Source organism: Emydura macquarii, unplaced genomic scaffold (assembly GCF_026122565.2).
Source record: "Emydura macquarii macquarii isolate MOO-44397 ecotype Brisbane River unplaced genomic scaffold, CSIRO-AGI_Emac_v2 contig_2205, whole genome shotgun sequence".
Taxonomy (NCBI): Eukaryota; Metazoa; Chordata; order Testudines; family Chelidae; genus Emydura; species Emydura macquarii.
Genome location: NW_027132342.1, coordinates 22,100,363 through 22,128,223, shown reverse-complemented (window position 1 = coordinate 22,128,223; position 27,861 = coordinate 22,100,363). Strand labels below are relative to the sequence as shown.

The following is a 27,861-nucleotide window of genomic DNA, read 5'->3' as shown; positions in this document are numbered from 1 at the left end:
AAGATTATTTTTTGAGTTGTAATATAGTACTGTACTGTATTTCTGGGATGACTTGGCACTGTCATTAATAGTTTAATTGTATTTGATTTTTTTACCCTGATGGGTATAACTGAGGGCTGACTACACGGGATGTCAATGTGTATTGGGGGGAGGGGGAGATTTCTAAAGTGCACTGGTGCAACTTAGTTTCCTAGTGCACTTTAATGTACTACTGTTTGAAACAGTACTATGTTAAAGTTCACTAGGGAATGTTTAGTGCACACCAGCTGGGTCTACATGGACCAATTAGTGTGCAATGTGCTTGAGTGCTTTAGAAATCGCACCCCCATAGTATGCATTACTGTGTAGGTGTGCCCTTAGACATACCATTTCATAACATTATTTACAAAATCAGTATTAAAGGTGTAATGAACACTTGATACTGGTGTAATGATGTAACTGTAATTTTAAGGGAGGTCTTGTTGCTTCTGTTTCTAAAGTGCCTATCATAGTGTTGAGGGTCACTGCACACAAGTGACTGGGAGTTTTAAATTAACTGTTAGCATTTTACAACTTTAGATTTAATTTGAAAATTGTCTTGTAAATTGAAATATATTTAACTTGCATATAATATTACATTGTAACCAATCTAACTCAAGACCTACTACAAAATTTTTTCTTCAAATTTGGAAGGCTTTGGTTATCAGAAGAGAGAAAAGGCAAAATGTTTTAATATTCAATCTAACCCTATTTCAACTATCATTCTTAATTGCCTTCTCTCAAAAAATAAAACATAGAAAAAGTTACTCTGCATTAGATTTTGAGTGAACTTTAAATAAAACATCCTAATGTTCTAGGAATACCAAAAGGATGGACCTGAATTGAAAGAATCTCATCCCCTTCCCTACCCAGAAATCCATTCTGCTCAGCATGGCTAATTCAGGCTTAGAAATCTCTCCCCAGTTTCTGAAAGCAGTGTCCATCTTCCTGCAGGACTTTGCTATACAGAAATCCATTTCTGTATTGAACAACCTGTGTCACTAACCAGAGTGCATTTGCTTACCCTATTGACAGCTGTATGATGCTTTTGAAATAGTCCTAGAATTGCAGAATTGTTTACAACAGCAAAGAAACTCTTTGAAATGAAGAGACTGTCTTTCTTCACTCTGGACAGCTTACTATACGTTAAGGAAATATAAAATACAGACGACACATTTTTCTTGGAAACTTACTTTATTTGGACTGCAGTCCAAATAAAGTTTTTGCTTGAACTGGAGAATAAGTCTTAGGAAGGTTGCAGTAAATTGATTTTCTGCTTTAAAAGGCACCAAAAGAGAGAGTGAATTTCACATTTAAAAATGAGCAATTTGGCAAATTCAGCTGGTTGAGTGTATCTGGGAGTGTGAACCTTTGACTCCTAGGAATAGCCTTTTGATTGCAAAATTGGGAGCCCATTCTTCATATTAATGAACCAAGCAAAGCCTTCTAGCTTTGAGCCCCAAGATATTTCACATATTATGCTTTATAGGGGGAGAATATGCACATCAACTCAGGTTGCATTGAAAATTTTAACTCTTTCCCCAGGCGGGCAAACACCAGGAATATGAACAGAAACTACTGCAAGAATTGTACAAACTAAACCCCAACTTCCTCCAGCTGTCTACGGGTACAGTTGACAAGAACAAGAACAAAGTGACAGCACTGCAGAGGTATGATGTGTAAGTACTGATGCTAGACTGGCTGACAACGCTTTCCTTTTAAAACTATTTCTATTAAAATTCCTTGTCTTCTCTCCCATCTTACCCAATGCTTGTTGTTTAAGATGGAAGACATGGAATGTTCCATCTCAAATTTTCCCTCATGTGTACGTGTAGGAATATACAGTACTTCATTCTAGTCATAACATATGCTGAGTCTTATTTGATAAATGAAAGGAGTCCCTTTCTTGTACCACAATGACTCCAAACAAGTTGTCATCGTTTTGAAGCAGATATCAGAAGGGTTTTATTTAATGTTTTCGTAATTATTGCAATAACATTAATGCAATTCAGGGAATATTGTTAAGCAGCAAATGCTTGTAATTATAATTATTGTGGCATTTGCTTTGTGATAAGAGGGTAGTCTCTGCTGTCACCATGTCTGAAGTGTCCAAACACTTAATTAACATTTTAGTTAATACTTAACATGCTTTAATGTTAAGATTGGAGCACAGACTAAGGCCTGGTCTACACTAGGAAATTAGGTATCTCAGGGGTATGAAAAATCCATCTCTCTGAGTGACGCAGTTACACCGACCTAGCTCCTGGTGTAGATAGCGTTAGGTCAATGGGAGAATTCTCCTGTTGATCTAGTTACTGCTACCTCTTTGGAAGGTGGAGAACCCATGCTAATGGGAGAGCCCCTCCCATCAGCTGAGGTAGCATCTTTACTGACGCGCTACTGTGGCACGGCCTTGCATTGCTGCAGCATTTTAAGTATAGACAAACCCTAAAAATCTGGGAAGTTCAAAGTGAAGCAGTTGAACTTTCACCTTTGCCTTTATCTTTGAGTGGGAAAAGGGCATATGGTGTGAAATATACAATGGTGGTCTTAGTTAAATATTTGAATCATAACTGTCTTTCTTTTCGTCTGTCTTCCCATTACTGCTTGTTACTAAATATTTTTTCAGCTGTGGTCTCCTTTCCAAAAGCCACCTCCTAACAGTTTTTTCATCCAGTAATGTACAACCATACAAAAAACTAATCAAAAGCTAAAACAATTAGCCTGTATGTTTGCTAAACATGTTAAATTAAAGATGGACAAATGGGAACTATTAACTATTTTCCATTCAAGAAGGGACTTTCATACTGGGGGTAAACTTTTAAAATGTGCCTTACATTTCCTATAGGACTTTTGATTCAGGATCAGTTTTTTTTTTTTGTGGACCTGTTCACCCACTACTGAAATTAATTGTGGCAACAACACTGCATAACAGCTTAAGCAAGAAAGTGAAGAAAACTGTATCAAAAGGAAACATCCAGGGGAGTTTGGATAGTTTGTCTACCAGAGTTGGAATCTGACTAGGAGACTAGGACTATCTTTCCCTACTCTTACAGGAAGTGTCATAATCTTTAATGACTGCAAGCGATCAGGATCTCCAGGTTTCTCATCTGAAACACTGATACCTTTTGCCATGCCTTGAGGCTTTGGTTCAATACTAACTTGGAGGGAAGAGTGCAACCCAGTAAACCAAAATAACCACTTGTGCAATATTCAGGTGTTAATGGTTTAACATCCAAGGTCTGAACCAGTTCTGTTTAACTTGAAACCTGATGGGATCCCAGCACAAGATGATACAGAACAGGAAGTAAAGAATTGTTCCATCTGAAACTACTGCAGGAATTCAGGTAGTTGGAAAGCAATTATGAGCATTCGAATCTGGCCAGGTCCCAGGGCTAACATCCTGGCACTCGTGAAAAATACCATGAGATACTTCAACGATTTCAAGTGGACTGAACTTCAATTTATTATTTCATCTGAATGGTATAACCGCAGTGGGGAACTGGTTCAGTACTGATGTGGGATGGTGGACAGCATCATCTGAATTGCCAGTGTCTTTTCAGGAATGAAGAAGTTGGAGGTCTCCATTCAAATAGTCATCAGACATGACTATGTAGTTTGAGAGCTGATTGAACTATAGACTAATATTTAAAGGCCTAACTCCTTCACAATTTTCTGCTTATAATGAGCTTCTCATTTCGTCTGATTCTTTGATATGCTACTGTCTTTCCCCTGTTAGATTCTACATCTGAATCAACAATTTAACAATCATTCTCGTAACTCTCGGGTGTTAGGATTTCATTGAGGGGTCAAGCAGAAATGGAGCTCTGAGAAATATATGTTCAAATGTAAGCCTGCAGTAATAATAGAGAACATAATTACTGGGCAAGAAAATTTTGTATAAACGTTCTCTTTTTCCAAGTTTGTTCCAGTCTGAAAGTCCCTCTTCACACGATTATTCCCCTCATTTGTGTGAAAGGCAAATGCTGTAGAGTGTATGTAAAAAGTACCTACCAGCACAACGTTCTATAGTTATGTAGTAGAAGTAATGACAGTTGTATTCACTTAAAATATAGGGAAAAATAGGGTGCTGATATCAATGGGCTGATTAGACAGTTCTGGTCCTCTTCTTTTTTTTTTTTTTTCTCCCCTGCCTCTTTCCTCAAACTTGTTTTTAATGGACCAAAAAGATTGATGCTTCCTTATAACACTAAAAATCTTTGTCACTAGCACATGGGATGAGGGATTATTTATGGAGAACAGCTCTTTGGCAGCCTTTAGCTTTCATGAGCACTTTAAAACATTTCTGGGTTGAAAATTAGTCTTTCATCAGGATAGAATGGTACAAGAGCAAAAGAAAAGTTTTAATCCTGACATCAGATGAGATGTAATATAAATAATTGATTCTCAACTTGGAGAGAGGGAGCTGATAGGGTGCCATATTTAACTTCTTCTCTCAAAGGTGTAGAGAACTAAGATGAGTTGTATGCACAAATGAAAGATTTGACCTAACTTAGATGTATGTAGGAATTAACCCACAAAGAGAAAACAGTAGATGGAGACAAAATAGTAAATCTTACAATATCAGCTGAGGTCTGGGGATAGCCAGGATTATAATAAAATATTGTGCCCGAATAGGAATTTGGGAAGCAATATTATCACTAAAGAGTCCTAGGAATCTTTCTGGTCCCAACTAAGAACTTATTAAATCCACCTGTAGATGTGGAATGAATGCTTGGACATGCAATAAGTCTGTTATGAAGAGAAATCAGAAAGAGGGTGTGTAAAAAGACTCAGTAGCTTTTAGTGTATGCCTTTTTAGGATGAAGCACTTGCACACTATGTGGTCACTTGCTTTAAATAGGATGCTGTTTTCTAAAGTGGGTAAGAACAATAGGAAAAAATGAAGGGGGATAGAAATGAATAGGTTTTGTATTGTGATATTAGCTGATGACATCCATATTATATAAATACGTACAAATAGACACATAGAAACTGCCTGAAATATTGTTTAGGGATGTAATTCCCTGCCGCAGTAACTAACGTCCACTTTGACTACCCTCTCTGAAGTCATTCTTCCAGATGAGATACATTTCATGGTGCAAACTCTACTTCAGTTTTTTAGAGGCAATCATGAAGGTTTTAGATTAAAAGACGTGAACTGGGCAGTAACTTGGACAGACTGCTTTAAAGCGTGCTGGTGTGGCTAACCTGATGGTCTGGTGATGGTGCTGTGGACCATCATGCAGGCAGCCAAATTCAATTTCAGCTCTCAGGCCAGCCTGGGAAAATCCTCCGGGATATGGTAGGATGTAGAAGATCTTCTGGGGGGGGGAGGAGAAAAAGTAATCACTGTTTATAAAACTGCTAAATACTTCAGAGATTCAGTGAAGAAGCTTTAACTGAAAGCAAGGCCATGGGTTTTGGTTCTTGAAGCTGCCTAAATGGATATTTTACAATTGGACAAGTGTGGACTCCAGTGTAGGCGATCCAGTTATCTAATCAATGGGTGGAACTCTGTTTCCTCCAATCTTCTCTCTTGAGGAGCCTTTTTACCCATCAACATTTAAAATCTATTTGAAAGATATGCCCAGATAATTCCATTCCTATGGACTGTCTGGCATGAGGATTCATTTCCTCAGTATTTAAATTTTTTTAAAACACTTTCTTCATAACTTGAACTCTTCTTTTTTTACTCTTGCCTTTTTCCAGACCCAACAGTAATAACAAAGATGCCTGGCCATCATTACAGAGTTCAAGTAAATCAGCCAACGGTTTAACAATGGAACACAGGAAAACGCCTCCTATATTAGAAAATGGCACAGACCCAGAACACATGACTCCAGATGGTCCAGACTCAGATTTCGGGTAATTGTGCTGCCTTTTATACTTTAGCTAGCTTGCTTTCTCTCTCACTTATTGGTGTGGAGGGATGATTCTCCGGCCTCTCTGGTTGGAGAGCTGGATTCAAAACTGGATCAGGTCCTGCATAGAAACTAGTTTGGGCTCAGCCTAGCCTCTATTCCATGTCAAAAAAAACACGGCATGATTGGCAGTTTCAGAAAATACCAGGGCTAAGATAATAGGTGATGGTGCAGGTAAGGATGAAGGTACATAAGAAGCTTGTGTAGCAGCTGCCCACTCTAGGCATGTCCTAGCCAGAGATAAGTCCCCCACATCTATGAACAACTTCAAAAGTTCTTCAAGAAAAGTATAATTCTTGTAGTGCATTAGGAGGCTTTTAGTTGATGACTTTTGAAAAGTTGGCTTACGATAACCAAAAAGGTAAATGTTGTAATACTGAATATTTACTTTCATCTCTTCAACCTTGATGTGTTCTAGAAACTTAGCCACAATATTCAGGGTTTTCTGTTTTGGTTTTTTTGGTACACTAGCATGAATGGCAGGGCATCATAATCAGCTGAAATTCCTTTGTGTCGAGGAGTCTCATCCACTTATTTGACCATTTCCCTACATTCTGTTAACTGGCTTTTCCTCTTTCAGGGGCCTCTGCATTTCTCTGTAGTACTGTTGATATTGGATTTCATCATAAACATAGTTGGGCAGATTTTGCTAGATCTTGCAATCATACCACCACAGGCTGTGATTCCACTAGATCTCTTGGGCTAAACTGGGTTGGGCTAATCCATATCTTAGATGGGAGAAGACAAAGGAAAACCCAGAGTATCACAGAAGTGGTGGTGCTGATTCAGTAGCTATTCTTCCGTTTGGGTCAGTATTGAAACAGAACCTTAGCATGATGATAAAGGGAATTTCACTATTGAAGGTGCCACCTTTTGGTTGAAATGTAAGAGGAGTTATCCTCGCTTGTGATCAGAAATCCTATGACACTTCACCCAAGAGTAGGAGTGTTAATATAGGTGTCTTGGGCAAATTCCAACAAAGTAATTCTGCTTCTAAAATTTCCCCTCCAGTTTCAGTTAATTCTGATGTTCTTCACTTCCAGTCACTTATTGCTGTGTGCTGCTAAACAGTTGCTATGTTTCACTCCGGTTCTGACTCAATTTCAGTGGTGGGCAAGTATATTATTGGCTGTTTTGGGATCTTTCTGCATGGAATGCAGTACATAAGTGAAATTATTAGAGTACAGGGACCAATTGATAATGAGTCTAGTTTATTGATGGGGTTGTAACTATAGCTTGTAAAAAACCTTTTCATACACTTAGTCCCTTCATATAGATCCACAATATAATCTGTTTTTGCCTCTCAATAGTGTACTTGCTTCATAGTGTCTGTGTCATAGTCATAGTGTACTTGCTTCAGGATGCAATAATACTATTATTGTCAACTTCTTTGTAGGATTAAATGCCATGTAAACATTTTTTTTTCCTGCCAAAAAGCACTAAATATTTAGGATTTTCCTACACAAGGACATACAGGAATGTTAATCTAAATTAACAGAAGGTGTGAATTTGAAGCAGATTAGTTAAAACTGTATTAAATCCCTGTGTGGATGCTGTTGTTCAGAATTAGTGGCCTTAATTCGGTTTAGCGTAGCTTAATTCACTTTGAAGTTAAAGTGAAATAAGGTCAGTTTACTTCTGAATGAAGGTTTTCATATGGGTTTAATGCAATATATTTAAACCACTTCAAATTCACACCTTTATTTAATTGGGATGAATTTTCCTGCATGTGTCTGTGTAAACAAGCCATTAGTAAAGAGTTTGCAACAGAATTCTTGTGCTGTAAATATGTATTAGCCCTAGTCATAAATCTCTGTTCAAAATGTGAACAGGATAAGTTAAAAATTTGATTTTGCTTCATAGATGAACAAGAAATAATTAAGTGGACTACCTTGGAATAGTGATCTTCCATATAGACTCAGACTTTAAGGTCAGAAGGTACCATCATGATCATGTAGTCTGACCTCCTGCACATTGTAGGCCACAGAATCTCACCCACTCACTCTTGTAATAGACCCATAACCTCTGGCTGAGTTACTGAAGTCCTAAAATTGTGATTTAAATAATTCAATTTACAGAGAATCCACCATTTACACTAGTTCAAGCCTGCAAATGACCCGGGCCCCATTCTGCAGAGGAAGGCAAAAAAAACCCAAACCCAAACAAACCTAGGGGTGTATCTGTTCCTATTTGACTTTTGTCCTCCTAAATTTTTTTAAGTACTTGAGGCCCAGTTCTAATCTTTGATGTAAGGTTTAACCAATGTGCTTATGCACAGAAATTGCTTTTACCCAAGTCCTATGCTCTGATTAAGTTTTAAAAGTTAGAACTAACTCTTAAATGATGGTGTTTCTTAGTCAGCCAAGTGGCCTTGTACAATAATAAGGACCCAAACTTGACACCCACAGAATATTTTGATAACTGGCTAGGATCCAGAAGGCTGCACCCAAGTAAAATAATTCATCGTTAATAGGAATTACTTTTGCTCCAAATACGTTTTTTTGTAATTTGACCTGTATTGAACTGTGGGTTTCTTATAAAAATGTAATATTCTAAAGTTCTTTGTTACTCCTGACATTCTTTCTCGGAGAGGCAAGCATTTAGGTCTGTACAGTGTGATGCTTGTACAGGCCTTTGCTGTGCAGGGATAGATCAGCTGTACATGTGTCATAGCCTAAATTTACAGAACTTTTGCATCTGGACCTACACTGAAGCCCTAGGCTAGCATGGAATTCAGAGCATTCCGGTCTGCTAAATACCTGTCAGACTCTCTTAGAATGGCTGCAGTGATGTTTCAAAGAGCTTTGTGTTGTTTCTAGTAAATAGGATTCTGAGGTGGCACTTATGTCCTTCTCTATCTTTGTTTTTCATTTTTCTCTGCATTTCTCTTCTGTTTTTAGACCTTGCCTCTTGTCAAATTTTCTGAGTCTGGAGACTGAACTCCCTCTCACCTTAGTAGTTGTCCAGGTCAAAGCTGAAGCACCAGTGACAAGCCATTCTGGGAAGCTTGAACTGCCACTGCCTTGTCTGTGTCTCTCTCAATAGATGAAGGATATCAGTCTTCAAGGCAGTCAATCTAATACCTTTTATAAGCACTAAATACATGTGGGGTGGCAGGGGAAACTAAGTTTTGTGCATCTCAGTAACAAACCCATGGTACTGAATTGTTTTGTACAGATGGAGCAGGCAGAATTGAAAGATAACAATTTTGGGATTGCAGATGGATAGAGTACTGCAATAGTACAAGAATCCTGTTTTATGAATGGCCTAGAGGGCAGGATTCTTGTATGCCTTAAAACTTTCCCGTGGGTTGCTCAGTAGAACTATGCACAAGCAGAATAGAGTGTATGAAATACACCTCTATTGCCAAAAACTAAAACTTGGCAAATCAAAAAATTGGAACACTTTTGATTTAAGAAAGTCCTCAAACAATAAATGGACTTTCCTTCCAAATCTCTTGAAATCAGTTTGGGGCAGTTTCTGTTCCAGGAGTTTATACCACAAAATAAACCAACTTCTAATGTTCACTTTGGTTATTCTGATGGTTGCATATATCTTACTTGAAATTTTTCCTCCCCTTTCTCCAGCCCTATCGACAAACCTTCAGATGCTCTCAGTATAGGAAATGGTGACAACTCACAGCAGGTATGGCCAAAAAGCCAATGTTACGTAAATGTCAATTGTATTTGTTTTGAAGCTCAGTTACAACCTTTATTTCGCAAAACACACGTTTTGTGGAATATCAGTGTGACATGTTAGTTTCTTTTGATAACTGTCAACTAATTTTAAATGTCTTTGATCCAAAAATGGGCTGCTTCTGGCTCATTTGTTTGACATTTAAACTGTGAGTTCACAGAACTAATCTTAATTTAATCTGAATTTCTCTAGTCTTCAAACTGAATTTTAAAATGCTTTACTAAAGAACAACTTTAGTCTAAATATACATATTTTATTTATTCTGTCTTGTTTTCCCTTGCAACCAGATATCAAACAGTGACACACCTTCACCACCACCTGGTTTATCAAAACCCAATACAGTCATACCCATCAGTTCATCCAATCACAGTGCACGGTCTCCCTTTGAAGGGGCTGTAACAGAGTCACAGTCGCTCTTCTCAGACAACTTCCGGCACCCCAACCCCATCCCAAGCGGACTCCCCACTTTCCCCAGCTCTCCGCAGACTTCCAATGACTGGCCTACAGCACCAGAACCCCAGAGCCTCTTCACATCAGGTATGAAAGCCTGGTTAAGGTGGAGGGGGGAGGGTCATTTATTTTTGCAATTTATGGCTGAAATAATACGGAATTTGCAAACCTAGAACTTACCCCTTGAATTTTTTCTGACCATTTTAATTACATTTGATAGTCAAGTGAATTCATGTTTACATAATGCTTACCAAGAAATAACTCTTCTCAACATTCCAACTGCTTGCTGGAATTACCACAGCCTCTAGTGCAGTGGCATTCATTGCTATAAGTACAGTTTATTACAGCTCTTAGTGTTGAATGCATATTCAAATTTTTTTGTGGTTAAAATAACAGAGCAACATAGAGGTATGAGTAATATAGGTATACACCCAAGCCATATTTGCATTATAATCTGAAGATCTAGCATGCACTGGTTTGTAGTTATATTTAGTGAAGGGGTTATTAGAGTTTTTTGCTTATGGTTATCCAAGCTAGTCTAGTCTTAAAGTATTTTTGACCAGTGTTTGAATACACAATCACTCATTCTGAAAGTGTCAAAGATATTAGGGCCAACTACAGTCACTGCATGATTTTTGTGAATATCTATTCACAGGAATGGGGTATTGTGCTGTATCAGGTACATCAACTGAAATTACACATACCCAGTGGTGGTATCAAGTGTCCAGTGGTTAATGGCACATAGATGTTCCATAGGAATCTGCAAGATACTTTAGAGAATTCTGCCTCTTACATCCTCTGGTAAATGAAAGATATCTATTACCAAGTACATTCTTTCAAGATCAGAATGCTTTTTGCTTGAGTTAATATATTTTTTACTTTTACTCCCCACCAGAAGTCATAAGCCTTTTTGCCTCAAAATTAATACTAAGGAAATTATTGGTATTGGAGATTGACTTCATGTAAGGAATAAACAACATTGGAAGGTGAACTCCCAGGCAACATAGATCCTGTTTCCAAGGGTTTCCACTGCTGTCAGATGTGCTTTGTGGATTGTGTTGCCGCTTAAGTTTAAATATGGAAGATCTACTTTCCTCATGCATACTGTCTTTTTCATCCCACAATTCTCATATTAGAGGCAAAAGTGGAAGTTTTAGAATCTAGTCTTCTGAGAAATGATGTGCAGAGCAATTTCCATAATTTCTCCAGTCTCCTCATACAGTGGCGTGGTACTCCTCTAAGCAGTTGATTCCAGCTTCTCTCTCCCAACAGAGGAAGACAATGCAAATGATCATTTGTAATACTGCCTTATAGAAGGGGACTTGTTGGCTCAGAATCTTTGTCTCCAGCAACTTGTCTTATACTTTCTCCAAAAACTGAATGACAGCTCCCAATGTTCACGGAGATTATGAATTTAGTGTTTTAAAAACATAAACAATAGGATGAATTCTATACACACAAAGGAAATGAATATGCAAGGATGTTTTTTCATAACTCATGTTCACAGCAGTGCTTCAAAGTACTTATCAAAATGTACAGTACAGCTTTTTTCTTCAATTTCTTTGTATATCAAGGTGCATATTTTACTCATTTGGGTCATTTGATTTTGTTTATACTCTGCAAGGTATTTTCTAGGGTGGCTCAGAAGTCGTCAATACTACTTTTGAGAAATACAAGAGGCCAAATCTTCCTCCTTCCTACAAAATTGTTACATAGTAGCCCTGAAGTACAACATTAGAACTGAAAGCAGAATATAGAATTTAAGAGCACATTTATTTAAGAAGACTAAGGGATTTTTACTTTGTCACTTTTTCACTGAGTAATGCATTAGTCAAATTTTTACTAGTATAAACTCAAAGTACAATCTATGCAAGCACCTGTTTAGTCATTCTATATTTCTGTTCTTTGCTCTTAAAGAAATTTATTTGGTAGGGGCTTTCTTTTTTGCAGGTTGGACTGTTTCTGCTGGATCATGCATTGAAATCAGTCCTCTATGCACTGTCTTAAATTGCCCCAAATTCCTAATTAATTTGTAGTGGGGTGAGATATGATGGGCTGTTAAATACCAAATGTCTTTCGGGCAGTGTCTCAGAAATGTGTCAATATGAAAGGCGACTGAATGTTGACGTTTAATAGTATTGGATCTGAAAACTATGCAACAATAAGATTTTCTCTTAAGACTAAGGAGGTGAGATTAATTCAAATGTTAAATGTCATCCCTCTTCTTCTCCAACAGAAACCATCCCAGTATCCTCCTCTACAGACTGGCAAGCAGCATTTGGGTTTGGCTCCTCCAAACAGCAAGAGGATGACTTAGGGTTTGATCCCTTCGATATCACCCGCAAAGCCTTAGCAGACCTGATTGAGAAGGAACTGTCAGTCCAAGACCAGCCTTCCCTCTCGCCCACATCTCTTCAGAACCCTTCCCCGCACACTACAACCGCCAAAGGGTCAGGGTCTGGATTCCTGCATCCTGCAGCGCCCTCAAATGCCAACTCTCTCAGTAACACCTTTCCAGTCTTGCCACAGAGGTTCCCGCAGTTTCAACAGCACCGAGCAGTTTACAACTCCTTCAGTTTTCCAGGCCAAGCAGCTCGCTATCCTTGGATGGCCTTCCCACGCAATAGCATCATGCACTTGACCCACACAGCAAATCCCACCTCAAATAGTAATTTCTTGGACTTGAATCTCCCACCACAACACAGCACAGGTCTGGGAGGGATCCCTATATCAGGTAGGTGAATCAAGGCAGCCATGAATGTATCACCTGATTCATGCCTTCAGCTTCTCTGAGCCAGGGTGGGAAGAGGGGGATAGCCAGCTACCAGTGCTAAAATGCTACTGTGACTGTCATCCTGGGATTATTTTTGGGGAACATTGTTTTAAATGGGCCCTTTCATTTTTTCAGAAGGTTTAATTGGATGTTTAGCCTTGTAACATTGAGCTTTATAAGGAAGGTGGAGTATCTTATGCCCAATTATTTCATTTCAAATAAGATTGGTATTTCAGTTCTTCAGTCTTGCCAGGCTCCGGCTTTCCATGAAAACGTAAAAGAAGAGTAGGCCTTGGATTTCCAATCAAACTCCAGTATCAACATGCAGGTGCCGATCCAAGTTTTAAAAAGATGTGCAAAAATTCTTTGCGAGTGTATGGGGTAAAGCCACCTGCCAGCTGTCTTGGCTGGATTGTTCCGTTCCATATGCAACCACCAAAACAAGCTTCATAATTAACACTCCATGCTATTGATTTCTGCACTCCAAATGGTTTTATTGTTTTATGTGCAATCTTTGATGTCCCAAGAGAAAGCAGGCCAGTTCTGGATCATGGCTGGATTGATGGGATATTGCAACAAACATTGCAACTGGAGGGCTAAATAGCCAGAACGTTGGTCTGGTTCACTTCTGGGATTTGGCGCTCATCTTGTACTCCCAAGCCTCCTTTAATAATTTGGCCTCAACAGGTGTTTTCCAGGAAAAAAATATTTATATGGAATTTTGTATTCAAGATGACTAGCAACTTAAGGAAGAGAAGCTCTCCTAAGCTGTTTACAGTCACGGGCTGAAGAAAGCTGCTCCTTGAGACATTGCCACTATTATTTTCTTTTGGCGTTTTGGAGAAACATGTTGCAATGATTAAGAAAATCTAAAGGCAAGTGGACTCAGAAATTTTTGCTACTCAAGTGCAGAAGCTAATTTTTGGCCATTTCTTCTTTCCACTTTGTCCTCAGAATCCTTGCCAGAACCCTAGCATTTCCATACTTTTTCCTAGGCTTTCCAGGTAAAACAAACATTTGTAGCCTGGAACAAATGGTCATCAATTAACTCTACGTTTAAAAAAAACAAAAAACTTTAAGGTAAACGAGGGCTCCTAATTTTTTGCTTATTCATTAAGGTATTTACACTTACAACCTAAGAATGCAAATAGATCTCACTTGTCACTAAATTAGATCAAATGTATTTGCGCTTTCAAACACTGAAAATTATTCTGATTTCTTTGACTTGATGTATTTTATCCTGGGCCAGTCCAAAAGCTGCTAGTTCAAGGGACCAATAGCAGGATTAAGATTAAATATCTTGAGTCATTATGGTTAAAATATTCTTTGGTGTTGCAAATATGATGATCTCTGCTTTGCAATAAGGCTTTTGATTCTGTCAAGATGGGTTTGCAAGCTCATTCTTAAAATCACATCATTTAATTGCCTTCTGGTCATACTGTTTTCCCTTTTTGTGCTGCCCAAGACTTATGTATCCTTCTTGGCTGGAGGAAGGGCCCTAAGGATCTTTGTGCCCATGACTAGTATATAGTCACTTACACTTACACTTTTTACCATCTGTTTTAAAAGGACAGAAATATCCTTAAACATCAATGTTTTCTCTCAGTATGTAACCATTAGAATCAATTAATCTTAAAATTATTTTTGAAAGTATAGAAAATATAAAATATCTGCTGTAATGTATCTATGAAAAGTTCCTTCATGCTAGCTTTGAACACTTCTTACAGAAAATATTGCAGGTTGTCTGGCAAGTCCGTTTGCTCTCCAGCAACCTACATCCAGGGTGGTTTTGATAAACTCCTTCAGAGGGGAGTGTCTTCTGTATGGATGCATTGGCTAGTCTGTTTTTCTCTGATCCAAAATTAACATAAGTACAAGTAGGTCATTTTGTTGGATTATGGATTTTTATTTTATGGATTTGTTCTGTTTGTATGGCACCTTGCACAGTTGGGGTCCTAGTCAATGGCTGGGGGCTCCTAGGTGCTAATGAAATATAAAATAATTCCTGAAAGATAGGAAGTACACTAACATTTCTTCCTGTGTTTTCCCATGGCATGTTGACCTTTTAGAACACATCTTTTCCGATAGAGCTGTCATTTCAGATAGGTTTTTGATATTCAGGCTTTTCTACAAAATTACTGTTACCTTTTCATGTGATAACTTTCTTTCTTTGGGCTTGTCTACGCGCACACTACTGGTATATTTAAAATAGTATGACCCCTTTAGTGTGGTTGTAGTTTTACATTCCATATGGGAAGGAGAATAAGTGATTACAGCATAAGGCACCTTTATGTGGATAACTGCATCCATACTGGGGGATTGTACTAGTATAACTATATCGGTAAAATCACAGCCCTAACAGACAATTGCACCAATACTAAAATCTGTGTAGACTAGGTCTTTAAGGCTGTGTTGACACTAGGGGGCTGTAACTGATACGCTAACAGGGTCTTGCATGAGATGTGTGGTAAACTCATTTAGCAGTGCAAAAAAAAGTGAATTGAGTAATATACATAGAGTTCTGTTTAGTCAGGCAAAAAGAAACATTGAAACTGTGACTAGGGAAAAGTTCTCACTTGTGTCATCAGTGGTAGTATTTAAGAAAGGGCTCCAACAGCATCCAGCATTTTACTGACGTGGTGCTAAAAATACAAGACGCTCCTCGAGTCTTGTCTACACTATGGCTATAGGTAAGCTGAATACTTCCATGGATCAGTAGTTAGAAATAAATGCTTTCAGGATTAGTAAAATTTACCAAGCAAAAATCCTGGACTAGTGTTTAGAAAGAGAGAGCGCATCTGAACCTTCCAACCATCATCCAGCTAACTTGCCTGTCTACTGACCCAGCCATTTTCAACATTTTTTTAATATATGTATATGTAAATAAACTTGATTAGAAGAGCCTCACAAAACTTCATGGTTTGAAGTCAGCATACTGTTTGCTTCAGTCCTGTGATTGGCTAATTTCACTGCAAAATATTTGGGGAGGTTTAGCTAATTAAATTGCTGATACTTTGGTGCTATAGTTGTGCATGAAGAGATACTTAGTGCCATAGAGTGTGGCTATTTCAAATATTCTGTTTTAACCGTTAGAGTTCCTTTTTAAGGTTACAAAGGGAGAGAATACTTTAAAAACATTTTACATTGGTATTCATTAATATTTTATTTGTGTTAAAATTTATATGGTGTCCAAAATTACCTCCTTTTAGTCCATAACAGAATTACTTGCTTTACTTCGCAATCCTATAACCACAAAAGACCTGTTTGTGATGCCCAGTAACATAGAGGGAGGGACACTCGTAGCTCTGCACGATCAAAATGTTTATAGGACACACCTTAAGAAAAAAATCAAAAGTGCATTTGATAACCGTTTCCCTGATGAAGTGACACAAAGCAGACTCTATGCTCATTCATATGTGATTCATGAATGAAATGGTAATAAGGCCACTGTGTTTCTAATTACAAACGTTTAAATACTTCATTAGGCAATTGGTTCCATACTCTTGCTTAGTATACATAAATACTTGTAACTGGAATGTTCACTGAGTACAAATGTACTCTAAAACACCATTTAACCATTTCCCTCGGTCCTCTTGCTGTGATTCTAAAATTAATATCCATATTTTTCAGTTGGCTAGACTAACTATTCTAGATATTATTTCTTCTGATTGCAAGGGTTTTCATGGTCACATTTAGATAGGCTGATTAACATTTCTCGTCTGGGGATGGAAGTGGTTGGAAGACATTATTCTACTGTACATATTTTAATTTTGTGTTAATATATTGCAGAACAGTATGATTTATGACTATAGAAAACTTACGGACATACCTGCTTTTCTGGATACTATTATGACAGTTGAATCATCTTGGTCAGTTTTTGCTAAGCCCCTAGATTTGGAGAATGTGTAGGTAGACTTTTGAGAGCCCTTGCTTCTGGAATGTTGGTCATAGTCAGTCACCTTCAGGGCCTGGTGCCAGAATTGTCTCAGACTTTTGCTTGGATATAGTTGTATCACTTATTAGTTGAATTATAGATTGTAGATTATATTGTATACATTGTATAATAGATTGTATAAATTGTAGATTATTATAGTTGAAATCACTTGTTGACATCAGAGCTGTTTAGCTTGATAACAAATCTCTTGTACATACACACAACCTGACAGATAGGAGCACTTTGTAAATAGAAAAATAAAGCCTGTTTAAAAAAGCACCCCACCCCCATTTAGTTCACTCACACTTCAGTTTTTAATAACGTTGAACGCCACACAACTCTCTACACTGCTATTACTACATAACCAAGATGATGGCTTACAAAAGTGCATCCTTGCCTGTTTGCTTCAGGCCTCTAAAGTAGAATTATCTAGAACAGAGAGGGCAAAGCAGATGATTATATCAGTCTCACATTCTTATTTGGTGTTTCTTTTTTAATGCAACACTCCGCATCTGAAAGATTTATCAGTCTGCCTTCTTTCACCATTTGTGTCAGGTGGAATCTCATCAGATCGATCAGATTTATGCTGAACATGAAATCTCTTTATCTGCTACCTCACTTCAGGCAGTGAGCTATTAGCATCACTGTTTTACTAAGATGTTGACCTCTGCTGTCTCCTTCCTTGAATTCCCATGACTCAGATCATGGGAGGAAGTGGTGTACTCAATCATAGAAGAGACTCTCTTCTGCATTGATATGCAATTTTCAGACTTTCTAACTGAATGCCTTCACACTCAAGTCTAGCCCTCCTTTTAGTTAGGAATCCTTCTACCTAATTGGCCTTTACCCCTCTGACCTTGTCACTTGTGTATCTCATGATTGAGTCCTTCTACATCCCTAGAGCCTATACAGAGCAAGGCATTGGTGGTGGTATGTTTTGAGTGAAGTCCTGGGAGCCAAGAACTCTTAAATTCTAGTATAGCTTCTGACACAGACTCTCTGTGGTCTTGGGCAAATCACGTGATGATTCTGCTTCAGTTTCCCACCTGTAAAATGGGGATACTTGCCTATCTTGCAGGGATGTATCAAGTGTGTTGTAAAGTGCTTTGATGGTGAAAAGAGCAATGTAGTAAGTACTATCCTGTCTGTTTCTCCATGACCATATGACTTAATAGCAGCAGCTCTCTTTTCAAGTCTCTCACTCCAACTGACCACTCTGTTTGCATGTTCTCTAGTGCCTCACTCAATTTAATATTTTCATCTTTTCACCCTGGGAAAGGGCTGCTGGATGGATCAACTGATGACTATCTGTTCTGTTCATTCCCTCTGAAGCACCTAGCTTGGGTACTGTTGGGAGACAGGGTACTGGGCTAGATGGACCCTGGGTCTGACCCAGTATGGCTGTTATGTTCACCTCACCTTGTGCAAAGAATCTGCATCCACCTTTAATGTGACTGGCCAAACTTGTAATACTGTCAGACATTTCACTCCATTCACTTCTTTCACCCTTCTGACATAGTACTTCAAGGAAAACTACCTGTTTACTTGGCATTCTTTCTTGTCATTTGGTCTTGTGTCAGCAGCATTGCTTGCACCACTACCATTTATCAGCAATTATTTTTTCTCCTAATACCTTCCCAACTCCCACCCTTTCTTAAGCCTTTCTCTGACCATGACATCCTCTAAGCACCATATGGGCCAAAACTTTCAAAAGTGAGTAGTGATTTTGGGTGTCCAACTTGACATCTTAAAAGGGCCTCATTTTCAGAAAGTGAGCACCCACTGTCTGAAATTAAGGTGCCAGATTGGCACCCAAGATCACTATTCAGTTTTGAAAATCTTGGCCAGTTTAACCCTTCTTTCTCAGCAAAATAATTGAAAGCAACACAATGTTCAAACTGTTTTGCACAATAGCCTCAACTATTTGTAATTCAGTTTTCACTATGACCATTACCTAGTAGTGTCTGTGTGTTCAGTGTTCATCAGCAAAAGTTTGTCTCGCCCTCTGTGTAGCCCTTGACACTGATTGACTTTGTCCTCTTAAATAGTCTCTGTAACTGTTCAGGTATCTGGTTTCTTTTCATTGTGGTCCTTCCTCCTATAAAACCACTCTGGTGATTCTTCCTAATGAAACATAGATCTTGGTTCTAAGCCCTTTATTTCCCTCCTTCTCTGTCACTTCTATCCTGATAAATGTTTCAGCTGGTTCAGCACAATGCATAGTAGATGGTAAATCCACTTATAACCAGTTGTCTGGGATTTTTTTAGTCTTATCTGTCCCATAGTGTTAGACATGAATTCCATTGAGCTCAGTACTAGTTCATAATTGTTTTTGTATATTATATCCTTTAAATGACCACTATTTGTCAAGTCTTTTATCTCACCATATACACGTATGGATTAATCTTTCACTTAAATGTCAGTCAAGTGTTTCTGTGGGACAAATTTTAAACTTCATGCTGCCTTCAGTTCCCATAACCATGGCATTCACTTGATTTTGAACTCCCCATATACCCTTTATCCACAAATTTGCCTATTGTCACTTTCATAACACTGCTTCTGTGTACCCTTGTTGCCACCTTGATGCCACCTCTGCAGAAATCTTTATCTTGCTTTGTGAATACTGTAACTCCTTCTAGAGTTTCTCAGGTTCCTGTTTATGCTCCAAGACGTGTAAATTGAAAAGATCTCTAAGCATATATCCAGGCTCCCTATTAATTTCAGAGCCTGGACTGACATTGCCTTGTGTTTAAAAAAAAAAACAAAAAAAAAACAAAAAAAATCCTCCACAGACTTGTTTCATTCTGCCTCTTCAATGTTGTGTCTCTACTCTCCATCTGCTCCCTCTACTCATTTACTAAGTAACAAAATGTTGAAAAAGAAAGTCATGTGTTTGTTCAAGAACTTTCTCCAAAGCTTCTGCCATCTGGAACAATCTCATTGTTTCTCTGCCTGTTTTAAAATCTCATTTGAGCTCTTCCCTTTGCTGTTAACTTTGTAATTGTATTTATCTCTACTGTATTTCAGATACAGTTCTGTGAAAGATGCTATTCCTAATCAAGTTTACTGTATAACTATCAGTGTGCTAATCTATAGGACTTTCCTTTAGGCATTTGCAAGTTTTAGGAAACTTCCAAACTGAACTCTCCTACCCTGATGAACTAACTCGTACAGCAGCACCAATAGTAACATTGAGGTTCCATATTTTCAAAATGTTTTGAGTGTTTTTAACTTACGAAATTAGAAAAGCTTTTAAAATGTTTCAAGAACTTTTAAGGAGCCAACCTTTTCTCCCTTAACTGCAACAACTTCAGAGGACTTCTAACCTCAATAACATACCTAGGATGGAAATAAATATTTTACTGGTGAAAATGAATTTCTCATAGAAGTGTTTCTCGACTGTACCCCTTTCAGAACTCTGATTAGTTTTGAATACCCTAAGTTTCACTTCACTTAAAAACTACTTGCTTACAAAATCGAACACAAAAACACAAAAGTGTCACAGCACACTATTGAAAAATTGCTTATTTTCTCATTTTTACCATATAATTATAAAATAAATAAATTGGAATATAAATATTGTGCTATTACTATACTATTCAGTGTATAGAACAGCAAACAAATAATTGTATGAAATTTTTATTAATATTGATGTCATTAGTGCTTTTTCTGCACCTGTTGTAAAACTAGGCCAATATCTAGATGAGTTGATATACCCCTTGGAAGACCTCTGCATACTCTCATGGGTATGCATACCCCTGGTTGAGAACCACTGTCTCAGAGGATTGGGTAAGAGTTGACTTCCTTCTATAGGCTGTTGGTTTGCATTCAGATCCACCAGTTTGACCAAAGGTTATATCTTGTGGCTTTTAGCTGTCTGTTTCACTTTATAATGGATAGTTGGTTCATATGACTAACTTCCCACTTTATCAGTGCGTCATCCTTCATGATAGTTACACCAGAGGAGCCAGGTGTTTCATTAAAATAGATTGTACTCAATTCCCATCCCTAGTGGTGGGGAAAGTTTGCACTTCCTTTTTGGGTAAAAAACACTTCCGTTTTTTGGAGCTCCTCTTGCACATTTTTAAAACTCACAAAGTAAAATTCCAAAATGTACAACTTACCTTGTAAATCAATCTAAAAGAAACAAATATCAACAGTAGAACAGTTGGCACACACTACAAGGCTTAGACAGATTTGACCTTGGATAGACTAAGAAGAGGTCAAAAGTTGAGACTTCTCATGGAAAACTCACTGCCACTGCTTCCCTTTTAAACCAGAGGACTATTAGTATGCACGCTTCAACAGGTTGACTGCAGCAATATCTCTGAGAAAGATGTTTTCTCATTACTGATAGCCCAAAATTACTATAAAATTTTTCTGGTCAAAACAAATATCCTAAATTTCAGCTAGAACCTAACTGGCAACAAGTGCTGATGGCCAAACTCTGATGAGCTTTCTGCACAACTGCACGTTTCCATGAAAGTATTTCTGAATAGAACATGGCTTTTTGCTATCTGCAGGGTTTTTTTTAAAAAAGAGGTACCGTAATCAGGTAACTTAATTTGTAAACCTGATTTCACACAAAGATCTTTATATTCTATCTGACTTGTTTCAGTATAAGCAAATTTGATCCCTTTCCTCAATACTGGATTCTTGTGTTGGGGAAAAAGATACTAAGTTGTATTCAAAGTTCAATTACTTGTAGGCATAGGTATCTTTTTAAACAACCCCCTTCCTCCAAATTTTGCTTATGTAAGTAGGTCAACTATATCTGAGGATAACATTCAATAATCAAACTGACTCCCTTTTCAGATGCCTTGTTTTCCTTTCAGCTTCCTTTTCTACTTCTCTCATCTGACCTGATCACAGAATAACTTTATAGAGGTACCTGAAACTGTACATTAATGCTTAACCATCCTAATATATTTGTTATAAAGACAGAAAAGTCAAGAATGGCTCCACTGGTTTTGAGTGCACACACATGCACTTCATTAAATTTATTCCTAGCTCTGAGCATAGAATTTTAAGATCCCAGGTTCGAAGATCGTAGTTTAAAATTACCCACTGTATTTCACACATTTCTTAACGTGATATTTATTGGGGAAAAAAAACAAAAAACTTTATAACATTCAGAGCACATTCCATATAGCACTTCCTATCATTACACTTAACTTCACAGAAAATTCCAAATATCTGTTAAAAATAAAGTAATCCTTTACAAATCTTGTATGGGTTTCTCTTTAGGGTCTGAAAGTCTTTTTCACTGATTTATGATAACCTAATCAAGGTTGAGGTTGTATTCAGACTGCCTCAGTCATTAGCATTAAACACACCCAGAATAGGTCAATTTTGAACACCCCGTGTGTGGAAGTTATGTACCTCTCCGCTTTTAACCAATATATGTTTGGTTATATGTCTTAGTTCAATATTTTCACTCATTTCAATGTTGTCATTGCTTCCCTTTCTTCAGCTCATGATTGCTAATATTGGCCATTAGGCTAGCATATGGTGAGAATTACCAGTTTAGTCTCTTATTTCCTTTCTGAATAAAATGAAAAATGCTCTGTTACTATCAACCGGTAAACATTCTTTGTATATAATGCCAATGTGGTGGATGAATTTTTCAAGTTTTTTTTAAATATACTGAACTGATGTCATTTTGCACGTAGCAGGGCTTAGTACAGTGTGGCCCCAAACAGACTGAGGTTTCTAGCTGCTACAATATATAAATGTTGTTTAATAAACTTTTAAAAATTCAGTGGCACAGATACAAGTGTGCTCTGTGGTAGGAAGGCATATATCTCTTTCAAATAAGCTATATTCATCCATATGTTGGTGCAGGCTGTTTTCTCACAGCTTAAATTAAGTGGCCTGCGGCTGTAATTGCACCAAATTTAGCTCTTAGTTTATATATAACTGATTTGTCAGCAGATTACTACAAAACTCTTCTGAAACTACAGGCAAAAATCTCTTCTCAAATCTGCACTGTGGAACTCCATTCCAGTGTTTTCTCCTTGTATGCACAACTCTACCATTGAATATCTTACTCCAGATATGCCTTGTGGTTCACAGGAGGAGAGGAGCTGGGAACTCTTCTCTTGAAAATAGATTTGGTGGATGGCTCCTTTTTAAGTCTTGTCCAGTCACTGAAGGCTTAGTTAAAGACCATAATGCCAAAGAATCTTTTTTTACTCATGGGATAAAAGTTAATGCTCATAGGAGCTAAGCTCCAGCACTTCCTCAAAAAGACTTGAACATTTGTTTCCCAAAAACAAAAACTGATGTGAAGGTTGCATGAATCAAATAAATTAGAGGAAATAAAATATGAGAGAGAACAAATGGGAGGATCTGTCTGAACCTATTCTGAAGTTCATTCTTGTTCCTCATCTACAATTTGTGATCTGTCACTCTACGAGAACATCAATGCAGTGTTATAATAATTCCACTGCTTTCCCATCTGCCCTATGATCTATTTACAAGTGCATTAGAAGGGAGTCCCTGCTTTCCATTCACCCATCTTCTGCTCATAGCTGAAATACAGTACATTCTGTGGGGTGTAATTGTTATATACATTTGTAAAGACGTGAGCCCTTTCTACACCGCAATTGCTGCTGTTGCCACCACAGGTGAAGCTGCACCAGGTGAATTTAAACATCTGACTTTTGCCAATACAGATGTATGCTAAGAGTTCCAATGTTATATCATTGATAAGAAAAAACATGGATTTATAGTTTCATTTAAGAGACATATTGACTTTGAGTCCTGGTCATTAGGATTTTTAGACTTTTAAAGGTTTTACCTGCCGATGTCAATGTAGGTGGTAGTCAAACTGAAAGAAAATAGTAATGGTACTCTTTTAAGCTTTACCCTCTTGGCTTTCAGAATAAGAACTTTCACAGTGGATTTTGTTGATCTTCAAAATACGATTGTGCGTGTCTGCTTCACTCCCCCTTGGTGAGGCTTGAATGCCATCCCGGGTTTCCCGCTAGCTTGGCTCCCAAGGATCAGACTGGAAACATTTTTAAATGGTGGTACGCTCAAGAGCTCCACCTACAACCAGGAGCTTTGTGCCCTTGTGCTAGCAAAAGGATGTTGATAACAGATTGTGCAGATCTTCATATATAATCACTTCTCTCCTTTTCTGCATGCTGTGATCAAAAACAACAATGTTCGCAGTTAATTTAAATTAAAGCTTTGTAACACTTCATTTAGATAAACAGGGATAATTCCCATTTCTGTGGCATTGTTTCAGGCTGCCTGGAGACCAGGCGGACATTACTGCATCAGTTTAGATTTTGTTCATATTTTTGAAGGTTATGATTGCAACCATAAGGACTATACGCATATTAAAATAAAAGCTTAAATTCTGAATCATAGAATAATAGAAGATGAGGGTTGGAAGGGACCTCAGGAGGTCATCTAGTCCAACCCCCTGCTCAAAGCAGAACTAACCCCAACTAAATCTTCGCGGCCAGGGCTTTGTCAAGCCGCACCTTAAAAACTGCTAAGGATGGAGATTCCATCACCTTCCTAAGTAACCCATTCCAGTGCTTTGCCACCCGCCTCGTGAAAAAGGTTTTCCTAATATCCAACCTAGACCTCCCCCACTGCAACTTCAGAACATTACTCCTAGTTCTGTCATCTACCAACAATGAGAACAGCTTCACTCCATCCTCCCTGGAACCTCTTTTCAGGTAGTTAAAGGCTGCTATCAAATCCCTCCTCATTCTTCTCTTCTGAGGACTAAACAAGCCTAGTTCCCTCAGCCTCTCCTCATAAGTCATCTGCTCCAGCCTCCTAATTGTTTTTCTTGTCCTCTGCTGGACACACTCCAATTTGTTCACATCCATTCTGTAGTGGGGGGTCCAAAATAGGACACAGTACTCCAAATGTGACCTCACCAGTGCCAAATAGAGGGTAATAATCACTTCCCTCGATCTGCTGGCAATGCTCCTACTAATGCAGCCCAATAAGCCGTTAGCCTTCTTGGTAATAAGGGCACACTGTTGACTCGCATCCAGCTTCTTGTCCACTGTAACCCCCAGGTCCTTTTCTGCAGAACTGCTACCTAGCCAGTCAGTCTCCAGTCTTTCGCAGTATGTGGGATTCTTCCATCCTAGGTGCAGGACTCTGCACTTGTCCTTGTTGAACCTCATCAGTTTTCTTTTGGCCCAATCCTCTAATTTGTCTAGGTTAATCTATCTCATCCCTATTCTCCAGGGTATCTACCAATCCCTCCCATTTTAGTGTCATCTGCAAACTTGCTGAGGGTGCAATCCATCCCATCCTCCAGATCAATGAAGATGTTGAACAAAACCAGCCCCAGCAACGATCCCTGCGGCACCCCACTTGTTACCAGCTGCCAACTAGACATCGAGTTATTGATTACTACCTGTTGAGCCTGATGATCTAGCTAGGTTTCTATCCGTCTTATAGTCCCTTCATCCAATCCAGACTTCTTTAATTCGCTGATAAGAATACTGTGGGAGACGTATCAAAAGCTTTGCTACATTCAAAGTACATCACATCCATCACTCTCTCCACATCCACAGAGCCAGTCATCTTATAGAAGTCAGTCTGCTTGGTCAGACATGACTTGCCCTTAGTGAAGATCCTGACTGTTCTTGATCACCTTCCTCTGTTCCAGGTGCCTCAAAATGGATTCCTTGAGGACCTGCTCCATGATTTTTCCAAGGACTGAGATTAAGCTGACCAGTCTGTAGTTCCCTGTATCCTCCTCCTTCCCTTTTTTGAAGATGTGCACTATATTTGCCTTTTTCCAATCATCCGGGACCTTCGCCAACTGCCACAAGTTTTCAAAGATAATGGCTCTGCAATCACATCAGCCAACTCCCTCAGCACCTTCAGATACATTGCATCCAGCCCCATGGACTTGTGCATGTCCTGTCTTTCTAAATAGTCCTGAACCTGTTCTTTCAGCACTGAGGGCTGCTTACCTCCTCTGTATTGTGTGCTGCCCAGTGCAGTAGTCTGGGAGCTGACCTTTTCTGGTTTTTTTGTTGGTTTGTTTGTTTTTTTTAAAGGGGGGGGGGTATCAAAAAAAGCATTGAGTGCTTCAGCTTTTTCCACATCTGTCACTAGGTTGCCTCCCCCATTCAGTAAGTGGCCCACACTTGCCTTGACCACCTTCTTGTTGCTAACATACCTGTACCTGTAACATACCTTCTTGTTACCCTTCACATCCCTTGCTAGCTGCAACGCCAACCATGCTTTCACCTTCTTGATTTTCACTCCTGCATGTTCGAGTATTTTTATTCTCCTCCCTGGTCATCTGACCAAGCTTCCATGTCTTGTAAACTTCCTTTTTGTGTTTAAGCTCACCGAAGACTTAAGCTAAGCTGCTCACCAGCTATATTTGCTATTCTTTCTGCACACCAGGATGGCTTATTCCTGCGCCCTCAATGAGGTTTCTTTAAAATATAGGCAGCTTTCTTGGACTCCTTTCCCCCTCATATTAGCCTCCCAGGGGATCCTGCCCATCAGCTCCCTGAGGAAGTCAAAGGAAGGACAACATGGTAGCTACAAAGAAAAAGTACTGGCTTGCTGAGCTGCTTGTCTGTCATTAGGCTTTTAACTTAATTTTTCGCTGTTTTTGGAACACTAGTGTAGGTATGACTTGCACCCCAATATATATGAATTCACAGATGTGTGATAAGTATAAACGTATAGGAAAGAGCATGAGTTTTAGAAAAAGCTGCTGTAATTCATGGAAACTGGTTGAAAGTACACGAACAAATCATTGGTCCAAGAGCACCTAGCAAGATTAGTTTGTGGTTTCCTCTATGTGTTCAACTCCATAAGACCTTTGGCTTTGAATCAGTGTGGCAGAAAGAAATCTGGAAAATTGTAGTTCTGCTGGTTTTTTTACTTCATGGAGTTTGTATAACCCAACAGGCTTATACCTATGTGCTCCACAACTACCTATCTTTTTAACATAGAAATGTGGCCTGCAACAGGTCTCATATCAAGAGGAGATATCCTGTTCTGAATAGCCACTGGCTGCCTGTATTCTGTATGAGCTGCACCTCCATAGTGATGAGTGGATGCAATCTCCTATTTTAGTCTTGTGATATTCTGGAATTTTTGCAGCAATTGAATGTCCTTTTTTAAAACCTGATCAGTAAGTACTGCACGCAGTACCTAAGGTTGGACAAGGGCCTTTATACATTGAAGCCATTTTAATGTTGTACTAAACAATCATCTCATTTTTTTCACTTATTGTATTGCTATACAATGTGATCAGTTTGGTGGCATTGCTAGTATAATAGGTTTTTTTTATCCAGTTCCACAGAATTTCACCTGTGGTGGGTTACTTGAACTTCCCAACCTCTTGCTGTGTTGTGCTGTTATATCTGACTCTTGGTAACCCAAAAAGATCACTACGCTATATGCTATTGTGATATATAATCATGGAATATTAGGATTGGGAACTCAGGAGGTCATCTAGTCTGACCCCCTGCTCAAAGCAGGACCAACCCCAGCTAAATCATCCCAGCCAGGACTTCGTTAAGCTGGGCCTTAAAACCTCTAAAGATGGAGATTCCACCATCTCCGTAGGTAATCCATTCCAGTGCTTCACCACCCTCCTCGTGGAAAAAGTTCTTGTTCTGTCATCTTCCACCACTGAGAACAGCCTAGCTCCATCCTCCCCAGAATCCCCCTTCAGGTAGTTGAAGTCTGCTATCAAATCCCCTCTCACTCTTCTCTTCTGCAAACTAAACAAGCCTAGTTCCCTCAGCCTCTCCTCATAAATCATGCTCCAGCTCACTAATCATATTTGTTGCTCTCTAGTGGACTCTACGATTTGTACAATTTATCTAAAATTAAAGGAGTGTTTGCCTTTTATGAGAACTAGAATATATTTAATTTTTGGCATAAAGAAATGTATCATATGACTTTGAGAACTATTATTGAAGTATGTATTGCAATGTAAGAGAAAATCCACATGAGGCTCTTATCCTTATAAGATAGGAAACTTGATCTAAATTAGACAATAATCTATTTCAGTATATCTGTTCTAGACTCCCACAGGAAAAGTCACA

At 38.5% G+C, this 27,861-nt stretch overlaps 1 protein-coding gene across 9 annotated transcripts in view; it reads left to right on the top strand.

The window, feature by feature from the left end:
• CNOT4 (CCR4-NOT transcription complex subunit 4) overlaps nucleotides 1-27,861 on the top strand; it is a 139,709-nt gene that overhangs the window by 103,096 nt on the left and 8,752 nt on the right. For 4 of the 9 annotated variants that reach the window (XM_067559707.1, XM_067559706.1, XM_067559711.1 and 1 more), the window contains exons 7-11: nucleotides 1,564-1,697; nucleotides 5,731-5,886; nucleotides 9,530-9,587; nucleotides 9,926-10,175; nucleotides 12,325-12,822. In XM_067559707.1, coding sequence (XP_067415808.1) covers nucleotides 1,564-1,697; nucleotides 5,731-5,886; nucleotides 9,530-9,587; nucleotides 9,926-10,175; nucleotides 12,325-12,822 — 1,096 coding nt within the window. The remainder of the gene's footprint in view (nucleotides 1-1,563; nucleotides 1,698-5,730; nucleotides 5,887-9,529; nucleotides 9,588-9,925; nucleotides 10,176-12,324; nucleotides 12,823-27,861) is intronic. The other 5 variants (XM_067559713.1, XM_067559710.1, XM_067559712.1 and 2 more) reach the window with 3 other exon arrangements.